Genomic DNA, 26,056 nt, shown 5'->3' on the forward strand with positions numbered 1-26,056 from the left:
GGGGAGGGGGAGATAGCGTAGTCGTAACGATAAGCGCCCACCAATCTGGCGGACGCGGTTCGATTCCCGTCGGAGGTAAATGTGGGCTCCTCTTCCCTCGCCGTTGCCGCTCTTACGGAGACAAAAAAGACCAACGAAAGAAAGCACTCACAAGGAATGGAAAGAACTAGTAGAAAGGACCGCGGCTTCAATAAGATCAACATCGAAATGAACTGCGACATCGGGCACGGCTTCGATAAGACCAACATCGAAAAGAACTGCGACATCGGGCACTCTAGACCGAGGTGGAAATTAGATTAAAAGGATCTCAACTGCATGCGTGTCGTTCGACATCCTCCCATCTGCTCATTACATCGCATTTTGTCTTATCGCATTGTACATTGTGTGTGACTTGTTCAGATGAAACATATAACCCAACGATTAAGAATATGATATTATTACTATTAGGGTTGAGGTGGGGAATGTTAGGGTCCATTCATTACATTCAGCACCCTTTACCATCTGTTCAAAAGATACATATTTTCCAATTGCCAAGACAGAAAGTATCGAATCTTTCATTCGAGCACGGGGTTAGATCGTTCTAGTTCATTACAAAACTGATTCAAATATAAGCGAGTGATTAAAATTATGCCTATTGAATCAACAGGTTACGTCGATTCACGCGGAGTCATCATTACAAACGATGGAAAAACATAAGCGGGTGAATTCAAGGCTGCAGGCTCGTGTCGCTAGGACATACTTTGCGATAGGTGATGCTGGAGCAAACTGATGATAATCAGTATGTTGATATTTCATCCTTTCGAATACACGAAAAGATTGCGATTGAACGAAAAAAATGGAAGGTATTGAAACGATATTTAGTAGTCGTTGAAACCGGACATTCGGACACCACCCTTCCTGTAGCCGTAAGACAGTGTAAAGAGGCACTTACGTCGTTGTAGGATGGGCAGTTGGACACTGAATATAAAGTAACAGAAGTGATGGGATGATAGCCTAATGAAGTGGCATGTTTCGGAATGATGGGCCGATATATCAAATTGAGATTTGAATGTGGACGTTCTTGACGACTGTCGGGATGGCCTTCGAGGCTTTTAGCGATGTCTTTCCCAAACTTATTTCCACGGCGTATTTCAATATCGAATATATTTTACATATAGATAGAAAGTCTCGAATCGAGAGGTGAAGTCAATACACGCATTCATGGAAAACACGAGCATATAGAATTAGAGATAACTGACCTACCGTAGGTTAGGTAATTATCTATAATGGAATCAAGATTATATAGGCTTGCGTCGCTAGGATAGAGATTGACGTTAATTAGGCTTACCATACGTCCTCTTTTAAGAGGATTTGTCCTCTTTTTTGACTTTTTTGAAAGTGTTCTCAGAGGACGCTCCGGCGGGTATTTCGGAGCGAAAACGGTGATTTTAGCTTTGAGCGAAAAGATGACCATTTTTTTTTAGTCAACCGATCACGAAGTGTGAAAACTTCACCGGTTTTTGAGAATTCTTCTCCGATTTTGCAAGTCTGAAATTTCTGAAAAAGGGTCGTCTTTTTAGATTTCCAAAATATGGTAAGCCTAACGTTAATATCGTGTAGCATGCAATAGACATTAGAATTGACCGTATAGCGGTAGCCCAATTACGTTCTATCGACCGAAATATATTATGGACGTATATACTATGGATAAGTTTGATTATATCATTATGCAATATTGGGTTGGCTAGTGCCAATTTTCTGATGACATTCGTTTTCTGTGTGTCACAATGGATTCCGATGAAGATCATCATTCTTCGAAGGGTATATCGCCTTGCCTCAGTTGGTCGTAGTTTCACGTGCTGGCAGAAAGTCCGGTCCACTATAACATTATTAAGGTCAATCTCTATCCCAGCGACGCAAGCCTGTATATAATCTTGATTCCATTATAGATAATTAACTAACCTACGGTAGGTCAGTTATCTCTAATTCTATATGCTCGTGTTTTCCATGAATGCGTGTATTGACTTCACCTCTCGATTCGAGACTTTCTATCTATATGTAAAATATATTCGATATTGAAATACGCCGTGGAAATAAGTTTGGGACAGACATCGCTAATAGCCTCGAAGGCCATCCCGACAGTCGTCAAGAACGTCCACATTCAAATCTCAATTTGATATATCGGCCCATCATTCCGAAACATGCCACTTCATTAGGCTATCATCCCATCACTTCTGTTACTTTGTATTCAGTGTCCAACTGCCCATCCTACAACGACGTAAGTGCCTCTTTGCACTGTCTTATGGCTACAGGAAGGGTGGTGTCCGAATGTCCGGTTTCAACGACTACTAAATATCGTTTCAATACCTTCCAATTTTTTCGTTCAATCGCAATATTTTCGTGTATTCGAAAGGATGAAATATAACATACTGATTATCATCAGTTTGCTCCAGCATCACCTATCGCAAAGTATGTCCTAGCGACACGAGCCTGCAGCTTTGAATTCACCCGCTTATGTTTTTCCATCGTTTGTAATGATGACTCCGCATGAATCGACGTAACCTATTGATTCAATAGGCATAATTTTAATCACTCGCTTATATTTGAATCAGTTTTGTAATGAACTAGAACGATCTAACCCCGTGCTCGAATGAAAGATTCGATACTTTCCGTCTTGGCAATTGGAAAATATGTATCTTTTGAACAGATGGTAAAGGGTGCTGAATGTAATGAATGGACCCTAACATTCCCCACCTCAACCCTAATAGTAATAATATCATATTATTAATCGTTGGGTTATATGTTTCATCTGAACAAGTCACACACAATGTACAATGCGATAAGACAAAATGCGATGTAATGAGCAGATGGGAGGATGTCGAACGACACGCATGCAGTTGCGATCCTTTTAATCTAATTTCCACCTCGGTCTAGAGTGCCCGATGTCGCAGTTCTTTTCGATGTTGATCTTATCGAAGCCGTGCCCGATGTCGCAGTTCATTTCGATGTTGATCTTATTGAAGCCGCGGTCCTTTCTACTAGTTCTTTCCATTCCTCGTGAGTGCTTTCTTTCGTTGGTCTTTTTTGTCTCCGTAAGAGCGGCAACGGCGAGGGAAGAGGAGCCCACATAAACCTCCGACGGGAATCGAACCGCGTCCGCCAGATTGGTGGGCGCTTATCGTTACGACTACGCTATCTCCCCCTCCCCCGACCCTAATATCCCTATTCATCAATCCTAACACTAATATCCACCAATCCTAACACTAATATCCCCTCCGCCAACCCTAATATCCCCATCCACCAATCCTAACACTAATGTCCCCTCCGCCAACCCTAATATCCCCCTTTCCCCCACCCTAATACCCCCCACCCCAACCCTAATATCCCTATCCACCAATCCTAACACTAATATCCACCAATCCTAACACTAATATCCCCTCCGCCAACCCTAATATCCCCCTTTCAACCACCCTAATACCCCCCCCCAAGCCCTAACATCCGTCTCTCGAAAGGCACAAAAAAATATATTTTGACGTTTATAAATTTTTTTTCGTGTTCATGGAAAACATTCATCGGTGATCATGGTGAACACTTTTCGATCTCTGACTGCCATCGAAGAAGTGCCGTGAAATGTTCGTATTATATTATGTAGTATACTTTCTGGACTGCGAACCTTACGTGAGTTATCTATTGTCTGACAGACGTATGCAGTATGCAGTTCAAAAACGATACTGCATACCTGTAGCATATAGCAGCATTGTGCATACGGATATATACCCTGTTCTGTTCATCAGACTTAACTTTAGTGGATTTCCAGCATCCAGTTCAGCACGCCTATGAGCTGATTTGATACCTGACTCCACTTAGTGATAAGGCGAAGGAATGTGATATGACTGAAGACAGACAAGAGACAACAATTGCACAGCACAAGCAACAGCAAATATCTTTATTCTTTTTAGACGCAAATAACTTCATTTTAATACCGTACCTAACTGGGTTACCATTTTGATGATGACCAGAGAATTGGACTCCGTGTCAAAACACATCGAAAACTTGACGATACATGCAGAGGATGCCACGGAGGAAAACACTCTATCCCCAAGTACCAACGAGCAGAAGCATGTGGATTTCACACAAATGCCTCAAGAGATCCTTGTGCATATATTCTCATACATTGACGCTGATTTTCTAGTCAATGTCGTATCATTAGTAAGCAAGTATTTACACGACATACTTTCAAACGACCAGTATTGGAAGATGAGACTTTATAAGAAATTTCCCCAGGATTTCCCAATTGTTAATGGTGGGTTAACTAGTCAACATAATACTGTCAGTGTCAACTGAAGCAGGAGTATGATTAACGTAATTTTTCCATTTAGACTCGAACTTCTCCATGGCAGATACGAGCAAAGAATGTATTTCTTGCTGGAAAATTTGGAAGAAATCAAATGGTTTGCAGAATAATATTGTTTTAAGTCAACCCTCTGGATGCACCGTGGATTGTATTCACTTGACTGAGGTTGGTGAATACTATAAGCACATTGATAGTTTTATCATGTACCAATGTCACAATAGATGAACTGGATAGTTAACAAGTGCTGTCTTTTCAATGTTGGTATATTCAATGGACTCATGAAAATAGCTCAACATTATGTAACATTATGTTGGCACAGACATAATGCCGTGATATTTCTAACAGGACACCTCATCACCTATGGAGAGCTAGACTTTGGACAACGGTTGTAATCTAGCTGTCTAATTTATTCCACCTCTCGGGCATAGGCTAGACTTGCTGTGATGTGTTGATCGCTCTAAATCTGTTCACCTTGATGTTCTGCATCATCTTGGAGAAATGAATAATTCAACAATTCAAGAATTTTTATATTATAATTGGGGTGATACCCTCCTCAAATAATTAAAGGGGTGGTAGCTGGTAGGCTACCCTGCTTCAATTACACAAAAACACTTGTATACCCACGAGTATGTGCAATAGGGTTGTCCATAATTTGGAAAATCTCAAAAAAGATGCGTATCCATGTCTCATTCTGTAGATTATTGATAAAAACGTCAATGAACCTGCAATAAGCTCATAGGAAAGTCGTTAACATTTGTCTAAATGCGTTTGAAAGTAGCTGCCGTAGAGTGGGCGTGTTAGCGGCCATAGAACGGCGAGAAGACTACTAATCACGAAATCACGTCTCTTGATTGGTTATTCAGCTATGCTTGAATGATCACGACCAAAGCGGCTTGCTGATTATGAGCTTCTATTAATCCAAGGAGGCCGCTAACGGCAATGATTCTGTAAGCGCATTGTACATTGGTGATTTAATAATAAAATGAGACATCTGGTCATTGAATGTTTTAGTGTTAAAACTAGGTAACGATAGGTTTAGAGCAACAATAGCCTCTTACAGACATGACAGAGGTGCAACAGCGAATGATTGTGAACTTATAGAACCAAGTATAGATCAAAGAAATACCTATATTATATGCTTGAGATTACGCCAAGTGATCCTGCTTTTCTGGGTGCAGGTAAGGCATATTAGACATCACCAAACTGGTGCAGCATAACATGTGAGATGGATGCTGGACACAATCCTGTATGCTTTGAAGATATGTGGGCCGACCAGGTAGCGTACATTGGATTTCTGGAGAAGAGTGTAACTACCACACCACTTCAATCCACCCTTTTTATGTCCATGTCTGGTTTGATTCAAGCATTAGTCGTTATGCAGCCGGTAATGATCTAACATACATTAAGGACATGCTGAAAGCAAACTGTCTTTTTGCTGGTCCTACCAGCATAGTCTGTGCTTATCTTTAGAGCTCTTTGCATGGCATCATTGGGGACTTTGACAGTACTTGCGGGTATGATTCATTATGCTGCAAGAATGTGACAAGTGCCAAGCATAAATGTCTGATTCATCCAGCCCTTAACAGCATTAAAGACTTCAATTATATACCACGACAGCAGCCTAATAAGATCAGACAAAGTAGTGTCAATGTCAAGCTTTATATTTGTATTCAATGATGGTACATCCCCTCTGAAACTAGAAATTCGTATGCCACTTGCATAAGCACCGTTGCACTATTTTTCCGCGTGTTTTTATGCTTTCCATCAATGAAATCAAGGCATACAGGCTACAACGGTTACCTTCACAATCAATAAGCCTTCCAGTCATGTATTTAAAGATATTGTGAAGCAGCTGTTCTCAGTTCATCATGTATTTCGTAACTTAACATGTTCTGAATTAATCCTAAATCATTAGTTGCGGACCAACCTACAATGCACTTACTGAATCATCACCGCCGTCAGCCGACTCCTTGACCAGCTGATCAACAAGCGGCCAACGTCGTGATCATTGAAGCATAGCAGATTAGCCAATCAAACGCCGAGGTTTCGTGATTACTAGTTCGCTTGCTGTTCTGTGGACGCCGACACGCCCACTCTACGGCAGCTACTTTCAAACGCATTTAGACAATTGTTAACGACTTTCCTGTGAGCTTATTGCAGGTTCATTGACGTTTTTAACTATAATCTATAGAATGAGACATGGATACGCATACATTTTGAGATTTTCCAAATTATGGACAACCCTAATGTGCAATGCATAGATAAGAACAGGCTGCGAACCAATTCCTTTTGTGCTGCTTCCTTTTTTAAGCTGCTATGAATCCACTTGCAATGACAAAACTTGAAAAAGGCGATAGGAACTACTAGTGGGGTCAGTTAAAAATACATTCACAATTATTCATTTATCCAGGGAGTGGAGGAATATTTCCGCTCCCAGCATAGTTATAGCACTTGATCGTTGTGACGTCATATGTGTTCATCACATCGTAATGGATTTGTGACCATACATTGTGATTGATGAATTTTTTCGTCGCCACCCCAAAATTGTTTTCATCCACATGCGGAAAATTATTGAAAGCCTTTTCCAAGAATCTATCGTAATGTCCACTTTTGAAATGGACTACATTACCTTTATTTGCTTCAATTACAACGAAATTATCTACAATTGATTTGAAAAGTGGTTGTCAACGGGTATGGTGTGGAAAGAGTATCAGTAATTTGGTATTTCCACGAATCCACCATGACAAAGCCCAACTGAACAAGACAATGATTCATTTGTTTATAGGACAGAAACCTGTGCATATGTGGCGGAAGGGATCACAATATGACAGTATGGAAACTTGACCCTGAACCAGGTGCCAATATCGACACAAGCTCTGAGAAAATACCCCAAAAACATTTAAATCATCATAAGGTGAGAAATGAATCATATATAGGCTGCAACTTTTCATTAAGGCTTTTTAGAGTCAATTTTTATGAGAAATAATATCAATCTGAAATGCAAGAATTAACACAATGTCTGCAACATGTTTCATTGTGATCTATTTTAAAATACAATCTGTGAGGAACTTTTAACATGAGGACTAAAAAGTCTACATACTTTGGACAATAGGTCCTATTATGCAATCGTTACTAGGTAGTAATTTCAGATCATCAGCAAAACGTCATTGATTACAATCTTCAAAACTGCTAGAGGGCATTGAAACACTCATCTGAACAACAAATAGGTCGAAAAGCGGTTTCAGTTAAGTAGAACCTAGCAGTGATTCCCCATAACTACTCCTGATAGCAAGTAAAATAATTGGAGTTAAAAGAAGTCGCTGGCAAACTGAGCCAACTCCATAGCCCTGGTAGCATCTCTTATTAATTTAACCATTTCTGATTATTTATAATCTAACAGGGCTGGGTATGGTCGATAAACTCACGCCCAGGTGAAATATGCAGCACTTCATTTGACACAACCATGAAATTATACAATATGCAAGGATTGGAAATAACTCGCTCAATAAGAGCACAGGCGCCAGTCCTTTGCTCTACATATGTCGACGAACATACCATAGCGGCCGGCTGTATCAATGCGAAGACGATAATGGTGGATTCAAGAAGTACGTATCAGACAATTGTTGTAAGCAATCTAAGCTGATATCCACTGTTTGCAGAATTGGTCAGCAACACAAGCTATTCCTACCCAAGTGGTATTGCTATCAAACCGCTTCTATTTCGGGAGTTTTCTCGACCAAATTAATTTTAGTATCCTACTTGGCCAGATAAGACAGCCACTGTAGCTCAATGGTTATGCTTCAGGTCTCACAAACTAGAGAATAGCAAAACCACTGCCAGTCCAAAGCCCTCGTAAATGGGCATGGGCAGGGCATTCGGAGGAAAATCATTTTGCAGATCAGTGATCTGCCGTGGCAACCCCGCGCCCAGGAGCATTTCATTGTGTCTACGCAATATACCAAAATGTTGAATATAGATTTAAGACTTGTGTTCGACACCAACTTGTACTGGAGTGGCATTAACGAAGTCATTGACCATCTCTGACTGCTCGCAGGTGGATCGATAATTCGCAGTGATAATTTCCACAAACGATCAGTCCTGAAGATCGAATCTGACAGCAACTACACTGTATCGACCGGTGAGGACGGCGTTTTGATAATTGTGGACATCCGCGAAATGAAGATCGTACAGAAGGTTATCCAAAACAATATCGTTTTTTCACACGGGACTGGTTTCAGCGACTTGTCTCACAGATCCGGACTCGAGGATTCGCGATGGCCATGAATTCGTCTGGCAAGCAAATTTGGACAGGTAGCAAGACAGGGCTCGTGCAAGTATACAATGCCAAGAATCCAAATCGGGTATACGAGGCAGCGCGGCTGGATTATGGGTTCTCAGGAAAAGTAACAGCACTGCGATATACTAGCGGCGCAGTGTATGCTGGCTCCACAGATGGCTGGTTGAAGGTGTGTTTATTTGTATTTAGTGCTGGGTAAAATCGAGTGTGATTAGTAGGGCGAATATTTTTTGACCTAAAAACAGATCATCTTGTATAAATGGAGATTTTGACATTAAAAAACTAAATTTTACCAAATTTTGCCCACATGTATTAAAATTAGGCATTGTTGCACATAATGTTAAAATGTTGTGCTTTTATAGGTTTCTGGTTGGAATTGCCTGTCTATACGAAGTAGCTTGGTAAGAATAGACAAAAAACGTTCAACATTAGCAATTGTTGGCAGCATTGAAGTTTGGTGTATACCGTTGGAGTGCTAGTTACACATACGTCTGTTGCTTCATACCGACAGCGTTGTCTACATCCCACTTTTTAATTTTAGACCGCAACCCAAATCTGAGTTTTGTTAACATCTCGCGATCCACCCATACAACCAGATTAATAACTGCGGTATAAGAACCAATGTCCGCCACACAGTCAAAATTCACATTCAGATTTGAGATATTGGCGTGATCTTGTAAAAACTTCGGATCTACTAAAAATGTCACTTGTTTTTAAGTGTGCCATCATCATCATCATCATCATGCCATGTAAGCTCATTTGGATGGTTTATGATTTACAATGAGTAGACAATGGGCTTTCTCCAAATATCAAATAATAAGTTCGCCGACAGTGCAACTTCTACGACACCAACGAAATGCTTTGTGCAAAAAATAATTTGACTTCGTAAACAATTTTTTGACCTAACCCTACAATTTTGACAAAATTTTCACATTTGTTGCAATTCGAGAAATAATCGCCATAGTGATTAAACTCCGATTGGAGTATTGGCGTCAAGTGTACCACTCAAGAGTTGGAAACGTCGAATACGTACATTTTTTACCACCACTCGCAAAACGATGCCAGTCACAGTATTTTTTTTTGTACTCGTTTCATTGTGCTATTTGAAGATGCCGCAAGTCTACATACACACTACATCACAGAAATCGCTTGTAGCCTTACGATTAAGGTTTCAACGTTGCGATCGTAGACATGGGTCATATTACACCAGTAGCAAAAAATCTGTCTGCCACCGCTCAATTCAAATCCTGATATGTGCATCAAATTCCTTCAGATCTTCCAACCTACTTTGAAACCTGACTGTCTCGGAGAGTTGCATCTAAAAAGTGACGGGCTGACTGATATTTCAGTAGTAGACAAGCGACTCGCTGTTTCTGCTGGCAACGGAATGGTAACACTATGGGACCCAGCCTCTACTCCCCCGTCGGAGGACCCTTGGGATGAGTCTGCTTGATAATCGATATAACCCGCAAAAGAATTCCAATGGTACGAAAGACAAGATTTATTGCATGAGTTCCTACGTACTAAAATGGATGGACGTACAGAAGATCTACTTTGAACCTTGATATGAATTGCACCATGAAACCAACCGTGTAGCATTGCCTACTCTTGTCGAGAGATTGTCTGTCTCCAATGAGATATGATGTGTAATCAACCGAGTCCCACATCCAGCGACATCATTACGATGAAGCCGACAATAGACATCCACGATGCTAGCCTTCCATTTCCGCTAAAAGACAAAATCACAAGATCATTCCGATTGCCACGATGCTAGCCTTCCATTTCCGCTAAAAGACAAAATCACAAGATCATTCCGATTGAAGTTGGCTGCTTTCTTTCACATGGGACAGCTAAACAATTTATCAAATCTCAATCATTCGTGCGAAAAAATATATTGAACGACAGGGTATAGAATTTTATATGAACATAGTTAGCATGCCAGTTAAAAATGTGATTGTCCTGGAGCTTCATTTGAATTACAATCATTTGTGACCTCGCCCCATTACGAGATTTTTACACCTGGTTTTTTGATCCTATATAAATGAGAACAGTTCGTATCATCCAACGTTTGCTGCTAGTTTATTGTTAAATCCTTTTCCCGGTGTGTATTATTTCTGGTATGAAATTTACTATGAATATACACCTGTGTTTTCATATAATATATTTTTTCTATGCAGTGAAGATATATGTGTATTTTCTTTACCTCGTCTGTGCTTCTGGTATGATGTCATCGTTTACAACGTAAATCATGGCCCCTGCAGCAAACGCCAGCGCATAGGGTAGTAGTGGTTCGGCAATGACGACGGCATAAGCACCGATGACTCCTGCTATTGGCTCGACCATACCGCTTAACTGACCATACCTTAGAAAAGTGTTCAAACAAATAGTTATGTCATTTGCTGATGTTAGTACGGGCATGTGGCACATACTAGTTTTGTGATCTTACACTAGCAATAGCTTTGTCGTTGCAACTCTCAAAATCATGCCAAATGCTCGAATACGTACTGCTAACTCCTTAGAAGCGAGCCTGCATATTCACAAAGCCTTTTGGATGCCGGTACTATGGCTTAACTCAAATAATCGTAAAATGATATTTGATTTATATCAGATTATTAGTTATGCATGAACTGTGTCCATTTTCTTGTTTGCACAAAGTGATTCTTAGTTACATAGCGTCTCTATACGATCTCAATACCCATTTGACAGTTGTGTAATTCTACATTTCTAGCTAATATCATATCTTGAAGATGATGGGCACCTATAGTCAGTTGCTAGTACGACTCGCCGGCTTATCTGGTGCATCTGCAGTTGCACTTGCTGCGTATGGCGCACATGGTAAGGAATTATTCTTTACACTAGGATAACAGCGGATTCATCAATTCGTTATTGAATTTTAGGAACATGAAGAATATTGCTTAATATTAAAATAGCAATCAGCTGTCATGTGGGACAGATACTCATTTAAAAACTTGTGCCGTCAGGCGGTCGTGTGGCTACCGTACTGAATATACAGTCAAATTTCAGAATTATATCGGCTAAGCAAAATTGTATGTGGTGGCAAAAATGACCATATTATGGACATTGAAATTAATAAAGAAAGTTGTCGCTGGTAACTTGGATAGGATGCTGTGACAAGGGGTCCATGAATTCCATGGTTTATTAAATCCTTCAAACCACCACGATGAGCATCGTGTATACGAACTTTGCAAATCCCGAAACATGTGGACACTGAACAGAAACAGCTTATGAATTAATATCCTTTTTGATTGAAAAATAGTCAATAAGTAATGTGAGAGCTGAGAGAGTATTCTGAAACATTACCTATTAGGCTATTACCAAGACTATTATTTCTGAAAATCACTAGGGCGATTATTTTAACAGCCTATATCCTACGATGCCAAATTTAAATACTCGAGGGCAAAATTTTGTCAAAAATCTCAATTTTTACAGCAAAATCGTCTGTTCTTTAGGTCAAAAAGTAATCGCCCTAGTTATCATATTCAATTCCCAACAAAATTGAAATATTTTTTTATGACATGTTCGGTTCAGCATAGTGTTTATTGAAAATCGAGTGCTTCATATACACCTTTGGAAATTACTACAATCCTATTGCTAATATTTACAAGACAAAAAGGATATTGATATTTAAAAAAATACTGATATTGCAACTAAAAAGTCACATTGACGGCATGTATTGGAAAATTTAAATCACCGGTGGAAGTGATGTATTCAATTTCTGACATCCAGGCGGTAAAGGTGATGAACACAAAGCTTTACTTTTCGACACAGCCAACCGGCATCACTTTTACCACACGTTGGCATTACTGGGTGCCACAAGGTGCCGAAAGCCACTTATCGTGAGTATACATTATTGCAGCCTATTACGAGAATCTCAGTTGCCGATAAGCGGTAATGAAACCTGAGTCAATATTACTTTAATTATATCCCTACAATTCACACAATTACTGCCAGCCTCTGTATATATGTTAGTGAAAACCCTTCTGCTTAACTACCGTTTATGGCAGGGGTGGGCAATTATTTTCCTCCGCGGGCCAAATGAGAAGTAGAAAATACGTTGGCGGGCCGAGTGAAAAATTTTAGCTATATTCTCCAGCGTATTTTAATTTTATTTCTAAATTGCATTGTTAGTAAATGCTGCTCATTGAATGTGTTGATATTAGGTATGAGAAATTGAAGGTTAATTAAAAAATACTCATTTTCCATCATAATTGGAAACAGTGTTAAACATGATACATATTTCACTCTCTTTAAACCCATATCCATGTTCTGCTATTAAGACTCTAAAACAGTGGTTCTAAAGCTTTTTTAGGCACGCCTTCCTTTATGATAGTGAAAAATTTTACAGACTATTAAAAAGTGTAACCAGAATGCTAACAATCCCAATAGATAGTTTGATGACATGGAAGGTTCTGGCTGTTGATGAGAGAATTCTGAAGAATAAAAGTCGGAGAATATACAGAGCATAAACGATATGCTTGGGGTGAATCGCGCCGAGCGCGAAAATTTTTTTAGTCCAACTTCGGCTTTGCGCCACCCTTCCGATGCTTTAACGCCCCCAATTGGAGAACCACTGCACTGAAATGTATATGTAGGCTAATAGTACAAAGCTCGTTTTCTTGGTCGCTACCTTCCGAGCAGTGTGCAGCTTAAAAGCCTTCATGTTGCGCGAAGCTTGCAGTTTTTCTGAACTGCGCCCTCCCTTGACTACGTTTTCGTGTTTTTGTCATAAGACCGACTTTAATTAATATCCTTAATTTCGGCGAAATGCTCGGCACAAACTAAAAGGTGGAGGTCACCCCTGAATCCAGTATACAAATATTTTGTGCTCTAGTCTAAACCTAAACCTTTTTTTTTGCATGCCCGTTAATAATTTATGGATGATAGATATGATGAGTCATATAGTAATCGCGAGCACTGATTGACTTGTTTTACGAATTGGGGATTTGGAAACGTATCAATTTGAAACACATGCCATATAATGCGTAATGTGCCATTGTCGCAGTGACAATGGCAACAAAGAAGGTTGGAACTAAACTGTACGGAAAGAGTGATTTCTTGTGACTTCAATTGCTACTCACACTTGCCACATTGTCTTTATTTTGAATCTGGATTACGCATGCGAGGTGCGTAGGCGGTGCAATCGTGGCATATTAATGAACAGGCTTCAAAGTAAACGAATTTCCTGTTCATTTGATACAGCCCATGGTTTTAGTCATTGAAAAAGCCAGTTTTATGTTTTGAATTCCAAGCAACCTGTCGCGGGTCGCACTTTGCCCAGGTCTGGTTTATGGGGTTGCCACTACGCTCGGCCATTCACATCATTTGAAAGAGAGAACACTAGAACTCCATCATGGTGAAACCCACCCATTAAAATTGTCTTGGTACTGGCACTAGACATGTCCTTAACATTTGAAGTGCATAGCTTGGTCCGGTTGCCGATGCAGCCATTACAGACCAATGCAAAATGTCTTAATCAGTAGCCTAGTTGTCTACATCACTCAAATGAATCAGTTGCATCGCATCTATGCAATGCAACCCCCTTACCACAGAATCTATGGTATACCAAGGTATCTATACAAGTATACATGATTCCATTAGTCTTTCTGCATTGGCTGCATAGACAGGCTACATCTTGTAAATTTGAAAATAATCGCTGGTGACTGATAAAAACTCATTTCCTAATTCTCAAGGTTGTTTGGCATGTCTTAGAAATCAATACCACCACTACTCGTGCAGCATTCTTAATTATCATGATAAAATGTGTAACTCTGTTCATCACAGCATTACAATCATGAACTTTTTCAGGCCGGATGTCTGCTCTCGTCAGGAATGTTGATATTTTCGGGAAGTATCTACTATCAAGCTATTACAGGAGACTCCTCGGTTCGAAATGTCACCCCCGTCGGAGGGATGCTACTCATCGCTGGGTGGTTGGCGATGGTTATTTAATCATCATAATATAGAACTGTAGACTGCAGTACGGTGTTTTTTTACATTCTTGCCAATAATGGTATGTAGCACAGCAGAAATTACCATTATAAGATGTTAAGCCGATGAGGGGTTTGTCACTAGTCCGCTTGAAGTCACGTGAATATTTTAATTATATTGGTCAATATCATTGATCTCTTTAATCGAATCATGTGCGTTGCTGCGCTACTGGGCACGCACTTTAGTGACCTTATAGTGTATGAGCTACAATAAATTTCAAATATTGAATATTTGTCTTCCTTAAAAAATTAATTCAGAAACAGAGCAGAGCAAAAAATGTTGCCAACGCCAGATGTAGGTTAAGAATCTTTATTTCTACGCCTCAGTATAGTTGGGAAAATGTTCTGAGGTTTAAACCAGGAATCATTTTTCAAACCAGTCTGTCAATTTCAAAATTCAATCTCAAATTCAATTCCAAAATTAAAAGGATACTAACCAAAAGCTTTTCCACACACTCATACCAGCTCCCCTTAAAGGTAAGCTGACGGCGAGTCCTTCCGGAAAATTTTGTATCCCAATACCAATAGCCAGATTCCTGAAATGATAAGAATTACCAGCATTGTTTTTGCTTGGCCAAGAACAAAATCGTACCTGGCATTCTCAAATGTGGCTGACGCTGATTTACCGATTGCGCCAAACCCAACCCCCACGGCTAGGCCCTCTGAAACAAGGTATCAAGCATATTTGATTTTTATTTCTCAATCTCATGTTTATATATGTAGTTCGAATACCTGCAATACGTTTAACTACATCACACCAATAATGTAAAATTAGTGAAGTACTTTTATACTGTTCCACCATACCTGGAATGTTGTGTACCGTGATAGCGACGATTAGTAATAAAATTCTTTTCCAAGAAATATTTTTTTCCTGTTCTTCATGAGTGAAAACGGGATCTGAGTGCACTGGTGTGCTATCAGATGAATGCTTTCTTCTTTGTATTAAAGTCGGGGTGCCTGAATAAATTTTGTGTTTTTAATTGGTAGGATTGTTAACCCGTTCAGTAGAGGATAACATTTAGTCTACATCAATTTTACATGCGAAGCGAATAATTGATAAAAATTGAAAAAAAAGACTCGAGACTCTAAGAAAACATCTGCGTTTCTACAAAATCAATTATGCTCTCTGCCTCGGTTTCACAAGAGAGATTCCTATCTAGGTTTATTGCGCCATTTGTGGACTTGAAACATTTAAATATGCCGAGGCCTTGTGGTATTCAAAATAACGCTGTTTTATAGCATCTCTATCAGCGGGACATCAAAAACGCATTTAGCATGTAGGCCTACAATGTACATTGTAAATTTACAGTGTACACACTCGAGTATTATCTCGCATAGCTTAGTCATGTTTCCTTATGAAAATTATTTTAGCCATCATTCCCGTGCATAAAGGAAATCACTATGCTGCCTAGCGCATTCCAGCATCCTGTCTGGCTGGTAACAAAAATCAGAGACACAGCAATGTGTAAATATTCAAGCCTCATATAAGCGATTGTGTAGTTTATACAAGACCCATATTTACAGCAGTCCTACTGTAAACGAGGAAATGATGCTTGTCATGCAATTGGAGCTGCTACAGTCAGTGGATATCGACTACATACATTGACAGCAGCACCGATAGCTCATGAACTTGACAACTTGTATTCCACACAATCATAACATGTACAGAAAGTCTACGTCGCCCAACAAAGGATAAATTCATTTCGTGCGCTGGTACAGCCAAAACCAAATTCTACAACCCATGCAACAGCGCTCCCACAAAAATCAAAAATGATAGTCTACCATGGTTATTTCCATCCTTGGCTGGATAATGAAACATAAAAATATCAATTAGTTATATATTCAATGTGTTTAATTTGCAGTCCGTTATTAAATCATACCTTTTTCCATGCTATCTGTACCATTGTGTTGGTATTGAGAGGCATCCTCCATTTTTGGGTTCTCCGCTAGGGACGTCAATGGATTCCCCTGATAGCAATAAAGTACACAATTAATAAAAAATATACCACATTTTTAGTCAATTCCCGTATTCATTATATGGGATTCTCCTAATAAGTAAAAAGCACTTGCTGCAAAATAAACTCAATTTATTTTTGTGGCAACATCGGTAGGATACAGATAGCCTAGAAAAATGAAACCAGGGCTTTGAGACACCTAGAAAGTGGTTACAGTAATTCATACATGATGGAATGAATGCTTCAATTATTGAGTAATTTTCAAACGTATGATTACACCATACTGGTGTATAAATAACATTCAATAAATCATTAGCCTACCAATTTCATCACTTTCATTCACCACAAGACTGTGATACAATAAGATTGGAAGGTGTCAAAACGACTTGGGAGTAGTAGGCTATTTGAAAAGTGCCAGAAATTTAAATACATTCCCGGCTTATGTGATTTGGAATCGAGAATACCGTAATTGTAAAAAATTTGACTCACCAGATAAGGCATAACAACATCCGCAAAATACACGAACAAGGCGCCAAGACCGAATCCAAAGGCTACTGGTACAAATGCATACTGGCCATCTTCACCATAATTCCCAGACGATGATGCCATTTCAATTGCAGGCGAAAGCAAAGACCAGTATGACGCAGCGATCATAACCTGTGAAATAGATTTAGTTACAAATGATTACTAACTGTGGGACACCTTACATTTACAGAGTTATAATGCCCAAAATCATGACATTACTTACCCCAGCAGCGAATCCCAAGCTTCCATCCAATATCTTTCTCTGAATAAAATGCAAAAGCCCAAATAAGTAGGTTACATACAGAGATCCTAATAATAAATAATCAAAATTATACATTGGCGATTGATCGTTATACCATATTCTGGATAACTATATAACCTTAACCTTACCTTTCCAGACTTGAATACAAAAACCAACGCAGAGCCTGCAGCAGTCAAAAACCAAGTGAACAATGTACCTAGCAACGCTTGCTGAACTGGGCCGTAAGAGGATATCATGACTGTGATTTGAAGTAGCATAAATTTATAACAGTAATTAACTAACAAACCAATACATAATTAACAATTGCGCAGTCAGTGCTATATCATTTGTTAGCATATTCAAAAATTGTATCACAGACACACCTCATCACTGAAAAAAGCTAGATCAATATGACTTTTCATATTATACTAGTACGGACTATATTTCTAAATATCCTACCATCTCCTATATTCATTTGGTATGAAAACTTTTGCTGAAGTGAGCCTGACAAATTTCCATTGCATATGAACTGCATTTTATTGATTTTAAGATGCGACAGGCCTTAATGGGTATATGAATTTGATATATTGTCTGATCATGAGAACATACTACATAAATTCCAATAAATCATTATCGCGAAAGGCATATATAGGATTCAAGAGACATCCCTGCACCCGTCCTACTTGAAACGCGTTATACTACCGGCAGGCAGCCCAGGGGGGGGGGGGGGTTGCTCGCCTGACAGAGACTGCAAACGCACTCTGAACTTTGGCCATTGTGAAATATTCTAGCCGTGAACCATAGTCTACATTATTGACATTCTACACTGCGGCTACGGGTAGTCGGGTACGCGGCATCTACGCACTACGCAGCCGATCAATATCCCAGGATTTTGTTTTGCCTTCGTGTCTCGTGCAATCAAGCATAACTGTTGATAAACCATTTCTCAGTTCTCCCCTCTTCCTCAGCAGGATGGATGAAAGAAACTGCAGCATATTATCAGATAATCACATCCTCAAAATGGGTATTTCACTCATATGATTGGTGAACATTTTATTGCTGCTAAATAGAAAACAAAGTCTAACAAGACCGGCACATATTCTTAGCCTGCAAACCGGCTGCTCCTATTTGGTTCCGCTTGGCCTATTACATTTGGTGAGGGGATTCCCGGTGTTTTATGCGCCAAGTTTTGAATTATAGATAACTAACCTACTATCCGTAGGTTAGTTATCTATATTTGAATCGTCGTTGGTTTGGTAGGGTGTTAGCGCAGTAGCTCACATTGATAGCAGGTCGAGTTTATTGCTTTGGTCCAAAGGTATTGCAACAAAACAATTACAATTGATAAATAACCTATCAATAGCTCGTTAAATGGAGCGTAGCAATAAGAAATATGGACCAAATGTAATCGAGTGGAGCCAGCATTATCTATGAATGATTATCACTTACCGTTTACCGGTACCGTATTATAGACAAGACAACCACACAACGATCCGATAGGGTACAACATGTTTCGGCGAGGTTTACAGCTATGACAGGAATTTGTTTACCTGTGAATCTGTTGTATTTGATTTTAGTGCAAAATATATGATAATTAGATTGAAAAAATGCATAAAAATGTTCTGTACGAAGATTGATAAATGCTTTTGCGTAAACAGATGTAATATATTGCCAACTGAGAACAGATCCAACATGTCCAGGCTAGTTTACCCAATCTTTGCAGGTATCATTATTTGTGTACCTGAAAATCGGTTATATTTGTTTTATATGTAAAATCTATGATGACTAGGTATCAGATTCAGAAAAGATACATGGTAACTTATCTTCTGATTCCTATCTGATTCAAGAATAAGACTATTAAGGCACTGTACCGATATATGATAATATATGGACAAGGTCAAGCTTGCCTTAAATTTAACTGCTTTATGCGTATAACATATGATATTGAAACTTGGTTTTAATAGTATATGCTCAATTTCATTTTGCGAAATGACACATAAACTTGTGAAATTAGTGGATCGATATAATGCTAACTGCATTACTATAATGTAAATTGCTGGAGAATTTTATAGGCTACTTCGTGACAGATCACTTTATCATGTCATTTGAAATAATTTGCAAATTACAACGACGTATTCATTGTGGAACATTGATTGAGCTTCTCATTGGCAGTTGGTTCAGAAACTTTAATTAGTAGGCTATCATTACTGCACATGTATACTGTGTACAATTCTTCGTACCGGTAATGATTTCCAAGATGTAGCTTTTCCAATAGCTGTTTGAATCCAGAGAGGAAATTATTTGGAAATGGCGAAATCTAGGAGAAATCGGTCGCAATTTGGATTTGCATATTAGTTAACACGATTCATGTGTTGCAATCTACTGCTGAAATTTTAAGTAGCCTACTGGTGAATGAATTAATTTTGTTATATATATTTTAGTACAAATTTTTCGTAATACATCAAGGCCATAATGGTGCGAAAGAAGACCTGCGGGAATCTTAACGGATCTATATCAACTTATGGAAAAGTTCGAGCCAGACTTCTAAATGACGTGCCAAATGTTAAGTGGCTTCCTTCCGACGACTCTTTACCCATTGGTATTGCCAATGGAACTGGTCCCAAAATTTTAGCCAATATCACAAATCGGAAACAAGATGTGGCTGATATGTTGTTTGCTGATACAAAACCTCGAAGGGCAACGGCTTTCCTGTTTGATAGTGAGAGTGATGATGATTTCAAGCCCAGCAAGCCTTCGACTCGAAAATTCAGGAAATGCGTACACAAGAGCTCCTCACCCATTTGCAAAGGGAAAAAGGTATCTGACAAAACGAAGAGAAAACGTAGCCGAAAAATATATTGCGATTCGGGAAAAGAGAATGCATCATCTGGCGCTAAACGCATTACTAGAGCAAAAAAGAAGATAAAAGATGTGAAAAAATCTGAGCCATCCTCATGCAATGGAAAAACAGCCCAACTTTGTACTAAGGTGGGTTCAACACTACCAAAAGCTGCCCCGAGGTCTGCTGATGCGAAAAATTCAGGTAAGCCTACATCAGGCAATGGAGAAACAACCAAATTGTGCACTGAGAAGGGTGCACCTCTACCAAAAGACGGCCTCAAATCCGGGAAACCCTCATCGGACAGTGAGCATTTCAAAACATCACCTGTGTTACCGACTGTGAAAAAAAACACCGAAAATATAGACCAAGATATTTTGTCAACGCAGGCCCATTTGACAGCAGAAATAGAACGTTTTGATGAGACTTCGGTAATTCCGCTCCTTCCCGCTGGAACGTTGAAGACATCTGCTGCTGATGCAGGAGATTCCAAAACAGAAAAGAGCTCAAGCTCCCGTAATCCACAGCTGTTTTATGAGATTATGTCTAATCCTAATTCTACGATCGATATATGTGACGCCACTGAGATTTCAAGCATCATGCCTCCGCCAACAACTGAATTTGCCCCTACCCAGTTGCAAGGTGATATAAATCACCATTGTAATGATCCTGATAACTCACTCAAAATGAAAGGCAAAGTTTTGCAAAATCTATCAATACCAATGTCAAGTCAAGCTACCGGTATGTCATTTGATTTGTTTTCTCCGCCGTCCCGCATAGCATCACAAATCATCGACACTTCAATTCAAACCCGAGAACCGAAAGAATGTCAAGAGGTGCTATCGGGAAATGCACATTGCTCGGATCAAATATCACTAAAATCGCCAAGAAATTGTAACTCGTTCAACGTTACAGTGGTTGGACATGCTATAAATTTTGAAAATATTGAATCTGGCAGTTTGGCACCTCGTGCCGATGTTTCTTCAATATTAATACCCGCAAAGTCCATTGTGCCGTCGAGTGCTGCCGGAATAGTTCAGAGCACTCCGCAGGGAGATATTCGTTTAAGGCCCAGACGGCATAAACAGTTGACACGCTCTCCAGCGATACCGATGTCTATTCCTGTTCAAGGCTCAGATAAGCAAATAAGCCCTAAAAATCAAATGGCTGAAAATAAGAGGCCTCGTGTCGGGAGAGTTCCCAAGCGCAGCAGATTCAGAAAACCCAAGCCACTAAACAAGAGGCTGTTGAAAAAGTATAACAAAAGTATCAACAATTCGAAAAATGCTAGCATGCTGCAACAAATTATGATCGGTGGCCCCCTCAATCTGCAGCACCAATATGATTTTATTGAAGATTCGAACGACGCTTATTTCTTCGGTGATGAAATCGACATTAATCTTGGCTCGAAGAATCCGACACAGAATCAGACCAGGAAGGTACAACGCGTGCCGATCAAACCCAAGAATAAGAGAAGACAAAAGGCTCAAATTGCTAAATCTCCCGTCGATCCGTCTAGCGATGAAGCGTCCACCGTTAGTCCAAACATCCCACGCAGAACAAAAAGGTTGATTTCTCGCGTCTCCCCAAAAAGTAAGTGTCTTAGAAAAAAGAGAAGAATCGACTATAAATTAATGATGTCTGGATCGTTCCAAGAAGGAGATAGATCGAAAGTCATGAAGACAGAACAAGAAATCTTGAAAGACGGCAAGCAATCTGGTGCGAAGCACGAGAAAAAGAATACAGCAAACAATGGCAGCTTAGAGAATCTTGAAAGATTACGGTGGCATATAAAGGAAGGCAATGTCAATCCACGACGTAAGCAGCTATCCTGCAAGCCAAAGTCTTCGCCAAGTTTCGTGTTCTCGCCTTTGAATCTCAAGTGCATCAGTCGCATTGACCCTGATTCCATGCCGTCTCCTCGCTTCGCTATCCCAAGGGCAACGGTCAGTACACCTGTAGCAGATCGGTCTGCTAGAATCCACTCGCGATCTCCAGGGAGTCACTTGAGAACGCCCCGACTGGTCCACAGCAGAATACACGAATTCAGATCGAATTCTTCCGGCACTGATAGCCCTTTGGAGAAGCTATGTGAGAAAACTCCATGCGTTAAATTGCCAGCATCGCTAGTTCCTGCGGTCCACTTACAGAGATTATCATCGCTGAGGCAATCGGTGCGGACTGAAATTTCGATTGATTCACAAGAGAGGTCCATCTGCGATGACTTTACAGATAGAGAAAAAGTTTTACTGGAATGCAATCAGTCAGAGCCTGTCAGCTTTGCCGATGCGTTATCTAGGATTGACTTCCGGAAATGTAGCAAGCTCGGGGAAGGCGTCTTCGGGGAGGTGTTCGGAAGTAAAATGGCAGATACGTCGGAAAAGATCGCGATAAAAGTCATTCCGATCGAAGGTGACCTCGTCGTTAACGAAGAGCGTCAAAAAACATTCCACGAAATTCTTCCAGAAATCTTAAGCTCTAAGGAGCTCTGTCAGCTTTCTAGCAACGATGAGCATGCTACCGATGGCTTCATTAAGCTTCACCGAGTCCACTGCGTAAAAGGAGAGTACCCTGAATTTTTACTGCAAGCTTGGGATGCCTACGACGCAGAACGTTGTTCCGAAAACGACAGGCCGGATAAATTCGACGGTGGTCAATTATATATTCTGTTGCTGTATTCTAACGGTGGCACCGATGTGGAACATTACACATTCCGTTCGGCGAACCAAGCCTTTTCAGCTGTGCAGCAAGTGTGCGCTGCTTTAGCCGTAGCTGAAAAGACGTTGGAGTTTGAGCACAGAGACCTCCACTGGGGCAACATATTGATTACTCCAACCAGGTCGAAAACTGTGAATGCCACCATTGATGGTAGATCTTTTCGAATTCAAACTCATGGCATTAAAGTGAGTATCATCGATTTCACGCTCTCTAGATTGACTAAAGATGGTGTGATAGCCTTTCACGATCTTGCGAGTGATCCAGATATATTTATAGGTGATGCTGATGTGGATTATCAGTTTGAGGTGTATAGAATGATGAAAAATTTAACCTGCGATGACTGGTCCGAGTTCTGTCCTAAATCGAACGTGTTTTGGCTTCATTATTTACTCGAAAAATTTGTGAAAGTCGTAAAATATACGGCCCCAAAATCGTCTCGGCACAAGTCGTACTTCGGTAAATGCCAATTTTTATGCAACAATATTCTGAATTATGAATCCTGTTACCATGCACTGACGTCTTGTCCTCATATATCTTTATAGAATGGTTGTTTGTTCAAAATTCAACGCTGGATGTTGGGCAGCCTTCTCATCAACTGTATTGATTTATACCTCAATCCATTCGTTTGTCCATTGCTTGTTTTCAACCCCGCATTAAATACAATGAAGAGCTTATTTTGCGTGGACAGGCGACCATAGGTAGAGGATCGTGTTCTGATTTTTTACGGGAAATCGGCACTCGACGTGTGTAGTCGATGTCAGGAATGGTTAGACCTGTAACAGTATAACAGGAATCAACAAAGCTGTGTAGGCAGTTAGTTCACTTTGGGCATTTTCAATATTCCGACTCAGGCTCCTAAGTTTTTCTTGACAGAACTCCAACTCTACTCATAAAATTACAAGTTGATTACATTTTTCCTTTTTACTATCAGCAAGTGAATCGACCTATCTTTCAACTTGTAGAAATATTGCTCGCTGAGAGAAATTAAGTTTATGACGGTTCGCCTGCGTGGCAGCTTTATAATTTCTGTAACTGCAACGGTACTTATCAGTAGCATTTGAGCAGGGTTGTAACCAAGTCAGAAGTCAATCTCATCACTTTGATGGTTTTGACTCAAGTCATTTTCAATTCAAAACCGCGAAATACCAATAGTATGGTTTGGTTACTTTACTATTCTTTGAAGTTACAATAAAATGTTGGTCATGGCAGTCCTAGTCCCGAGTCATGACTGGTGTTGGATTATCCGGCTAACGGATAACCGATTAACCACAGGTTTTTTTAATACCTGATATCCGGATATAATTCTGCCGGTTAACCGGATAGAAGAGTGTCGTTGCTAATGCCGTTTTACACTTTTTGTAAGCTTCATTAAGTAGGTTTACCATATTTTGGAAATCTAAAAAGAGGAAATTTTTTTTTTCCTTCACATTGCTAGGTGGATGACTAAAAAAAAATTCACCGTTTTTCACTCCGAAATACCCGCCGGAGCGTCACTTCTGTGCTAATTTACGGCATATCACCCGCAATTTCCTCTAAATCTGACCTAAATTTTCAAAAAAGAGGACAAAATCTCAAAAAAGAGGACAAAAGGGCGTCCTCCGAGGACACTTTCAAAAGAGTCAAAAAAGAGGACAAATCCTCTTAAAAGAGGACGTATGTCAAGTCGTATTATGAGTGTTGCGCGCGGCCAATAACGAGAAGCGTGTTGCCAATTAGCAGGAGACGTCTGTGCACAGTGTGCAGTGTGCGCGGTGTAACGCAGGGGTGGCCAACCTTTTCGGCCAACGGGGCACGTCTCACTGACGAAATATCGCATGGGCCGCGCAAAGCGCAAAGTTTATTGGTCAATATTATTGTTACTTGAGTATATTGCTGGGCTCAGTTTGCAAGAACTGGACATATCGATATCGCAAGTTTCGACCAGCAGAGAGAGATATGATATTCTTTTTCGCCTGCACCATCGCGATGCTTTGACGACGGAGTTGCGATACGGCCCAATGAGGTCATCTAGTCTGCGCCCCCGTTTTTTTCTCCTCCATGCCATCCGTGTTTGCTGAGCGCCTAGCTGCGGATACCAATTTTCGAGTCTTTGGTATGACGCGGCCGGGGATCGAACCCACGACCTACCGCTCGAGAAGCAGGACGCATAACCATTACACTATCTCGCATGCGTCAATAATTTTATGCCTATGTTTCATCGTCGACGATCTTTCTGCGAGCGCAAGCATAAGGTCGCATGTTGGACGACCCTTTCTCTAGTAATTGCGATTATAATTAGACTTAATCTGGTACATTAGGCGTTCTTTCATTTTCAGGAGGGGGTAACAATATTAAAAGCAAGAAATCGAGTGACAACATATTGCGTGAAGCGTGAAGAAAATTTGGACTTGAAATACATGTACCGCAGACTATTCTGCTTTATTTTAATGAACGAAGACCTACCAAAATTTGACTGGCCCATGGATCTGCCAATGCTTCGGAACTGACGTTTTAGTCGCCACATCCCAAGTGTTGCGGCCAGACTAATCAAATGTTTGGTTGGTCATGCAAGTACACAAACTGGGCAATCCATTTTTGGTGATATTACACATTTCTAAAATTACCTCGCGGGCCCCGGGTTGACCGGCGCTGGTGTTACGCAACGCGATCTCCCGCTGTGAAGATCAAGAAATAGGTCATTGTTTGCTGCTCACTGGGCGATCGTCGCTATGGCCTGATTTATCGCGTCTTCATCAAGCCTATAGTTCTGCAGACTAGAAGAATCGCATCTTCAATAGGCCCTGTGCACACTATACCCAGTGTTGGGATCAAGTCACTACCTTCGAGTTACAAGTCATTTTGAGTCAAGTCAAGGCAATCGATTTTTGAAGGTGACTCGAGTCAAGTCAAGTCACAATCCAAGTCAAGTTGCCTTTTCGAAGCATGAAGAATGATTACATCATTGCATTTTGCTATCTGTCTGAATTACAGATTGAGTGGTCAATTATCCTGCACCGATGAACGAATGTAGAGTTAAATATACACGCAATGAGGCGATGTATCGCTCACATATACGTAGAACTGTTAAACCACGTAAGTAATTGCATAGCCTCAGTTTATAGTTGCCAGCCTTGATAGAGAATAGAGAAACGAATTGATAA

At 40.2% G+C, this 26,056-nt stretch overlaps 4 protein-coding genes across 8 annotated transcripts; 3 read left to right on the plus strand and 1 right to left on the minus strand.

Annotated features, from left to right (window-relative positions):
* The first annotated feature begins 3,637 nt into the window (after window positions 1-3,637).
* LOC145445339 (F-box/WD repeat-containing protein 9-like) lies at window positions 3,638-10,811 on the plus strand. The gene is made up of 7 exons (XM_080323527.1): window positions 3,638-4,282; window positions 4,359-4,498; window positions 7,119-7,247; window positions 7,734-7,938; window positions 8,388-8,527; window positions 8,587-8,799; window positions 9,904-10,811. The coding sequence occupies exons 1-7, from the start codon at window positions 3,988-3,990 to the stop codon at window positions 10,081-10,083; spliced, it is 1,302 nt and encodes a 433-aa protein (XP_080179653.1). The 5' UTR covers window positions 3,638-3,987; the 3' UTR covers window positions 10,084-10,811.
* Window positions 10,117-18,210, minus strand: LOC145445340 (zinc transporter ZIP11-like). 5 transcript variants are annotated; one of them, XM_080323532.1, is made up of 10 exons: window positions 17,509-18,210; window positions 17,342-17,392; window positions 17,083-17,250; window positions 16,519-16,606; window positions 16,421-16,441; window positions 15,443-15,595; window positions 15,231-15,300; window positions 15,076-15,174; window positions 10,834-10,992; window positions 10,117-10,417 (listed from the first exon to the last, which is right to left on the minus strand). In XM_080323532.1, exons 1-10 carry the CDS (start codon window positions 17,635-17,637, stop codon window positions 10,381-10,383), a joined length of 975 nt encoding a protein of 324 aa, XP_080179658.1. In that variant the 5' UTR covers window positions 17,638-18,210; the 3' UTR covers window positions 10,117-10,380. The 5 variants fall into 5 exon arrangements, with proteins under 5 accessions (XP_080179658.1, XP_080179654.1, XP_080179655.1 ...); XM_080323528.1 differs by having other exon boundaries at window positions 10,117-10,359; window positions 17,509-18,204; XM_080323529.1 differs by having other exon boundaries at window positions 10,117-10,359; window positions 17,342-17,380; window positions 17,509-17,765.
* On the plus strand, window positions 11,307-14,867 carry LOC145445342 (transmembrane protein 256 homolog). Its single transcript, XM_080323534.1, has 3 exons — window positions 11,307-11,465; window positions 12,378-12,487; window positions 14,457-14,867. The coding sequence occupies exons 1-3, from the start codon at window positions 11,378-11,380 to the stop codon at window positions 14,598-14,600; spliced, it is 342 nt and encodes a 113-aa protein (XP_080179660.1). The 5' UTR covers window positions 11,307-11,377; the 3' UTR covers window positions 14,601-14,867.
* A 1,107-nt stretch (window positions 18,211-19,317) lies between the features above and the next one.
* LOC145445337 (uncharacterized) lies at window positions 19,318-23,590 on the plus strand. Its single transcript, XM_080323525.1, has one exon. It carries the CDS (start codon window positions 19,832-19,834, stop codon window positions 23,456-23,458), a length of 3,627 nt encoding a protein of 1,208 aa, XP_080179651.1. The 5' UTR covers window positions 19,318-19,831; the 3' UTR covers window positions 23,459-23,590.
* The last annotated feature ends 2,466 nt before the right edge of the window (window positions 23,591-26,056 follow it).

Source organism: Botryllus schlosseri, chromosome 8 (genome assembly GCF_051294905.1).
Source record: "Botryllus schlosseri isolate E-star chromosome 8, Bs_hap1, whole genome shotgun sequence".
NCBI classification, from domain to species: Eukaryota; Metazoa; Chordata; class Ascidiacea; order Stolidobranchia; family Styelidae; genus Botryllus; species Botryllus schlosseri.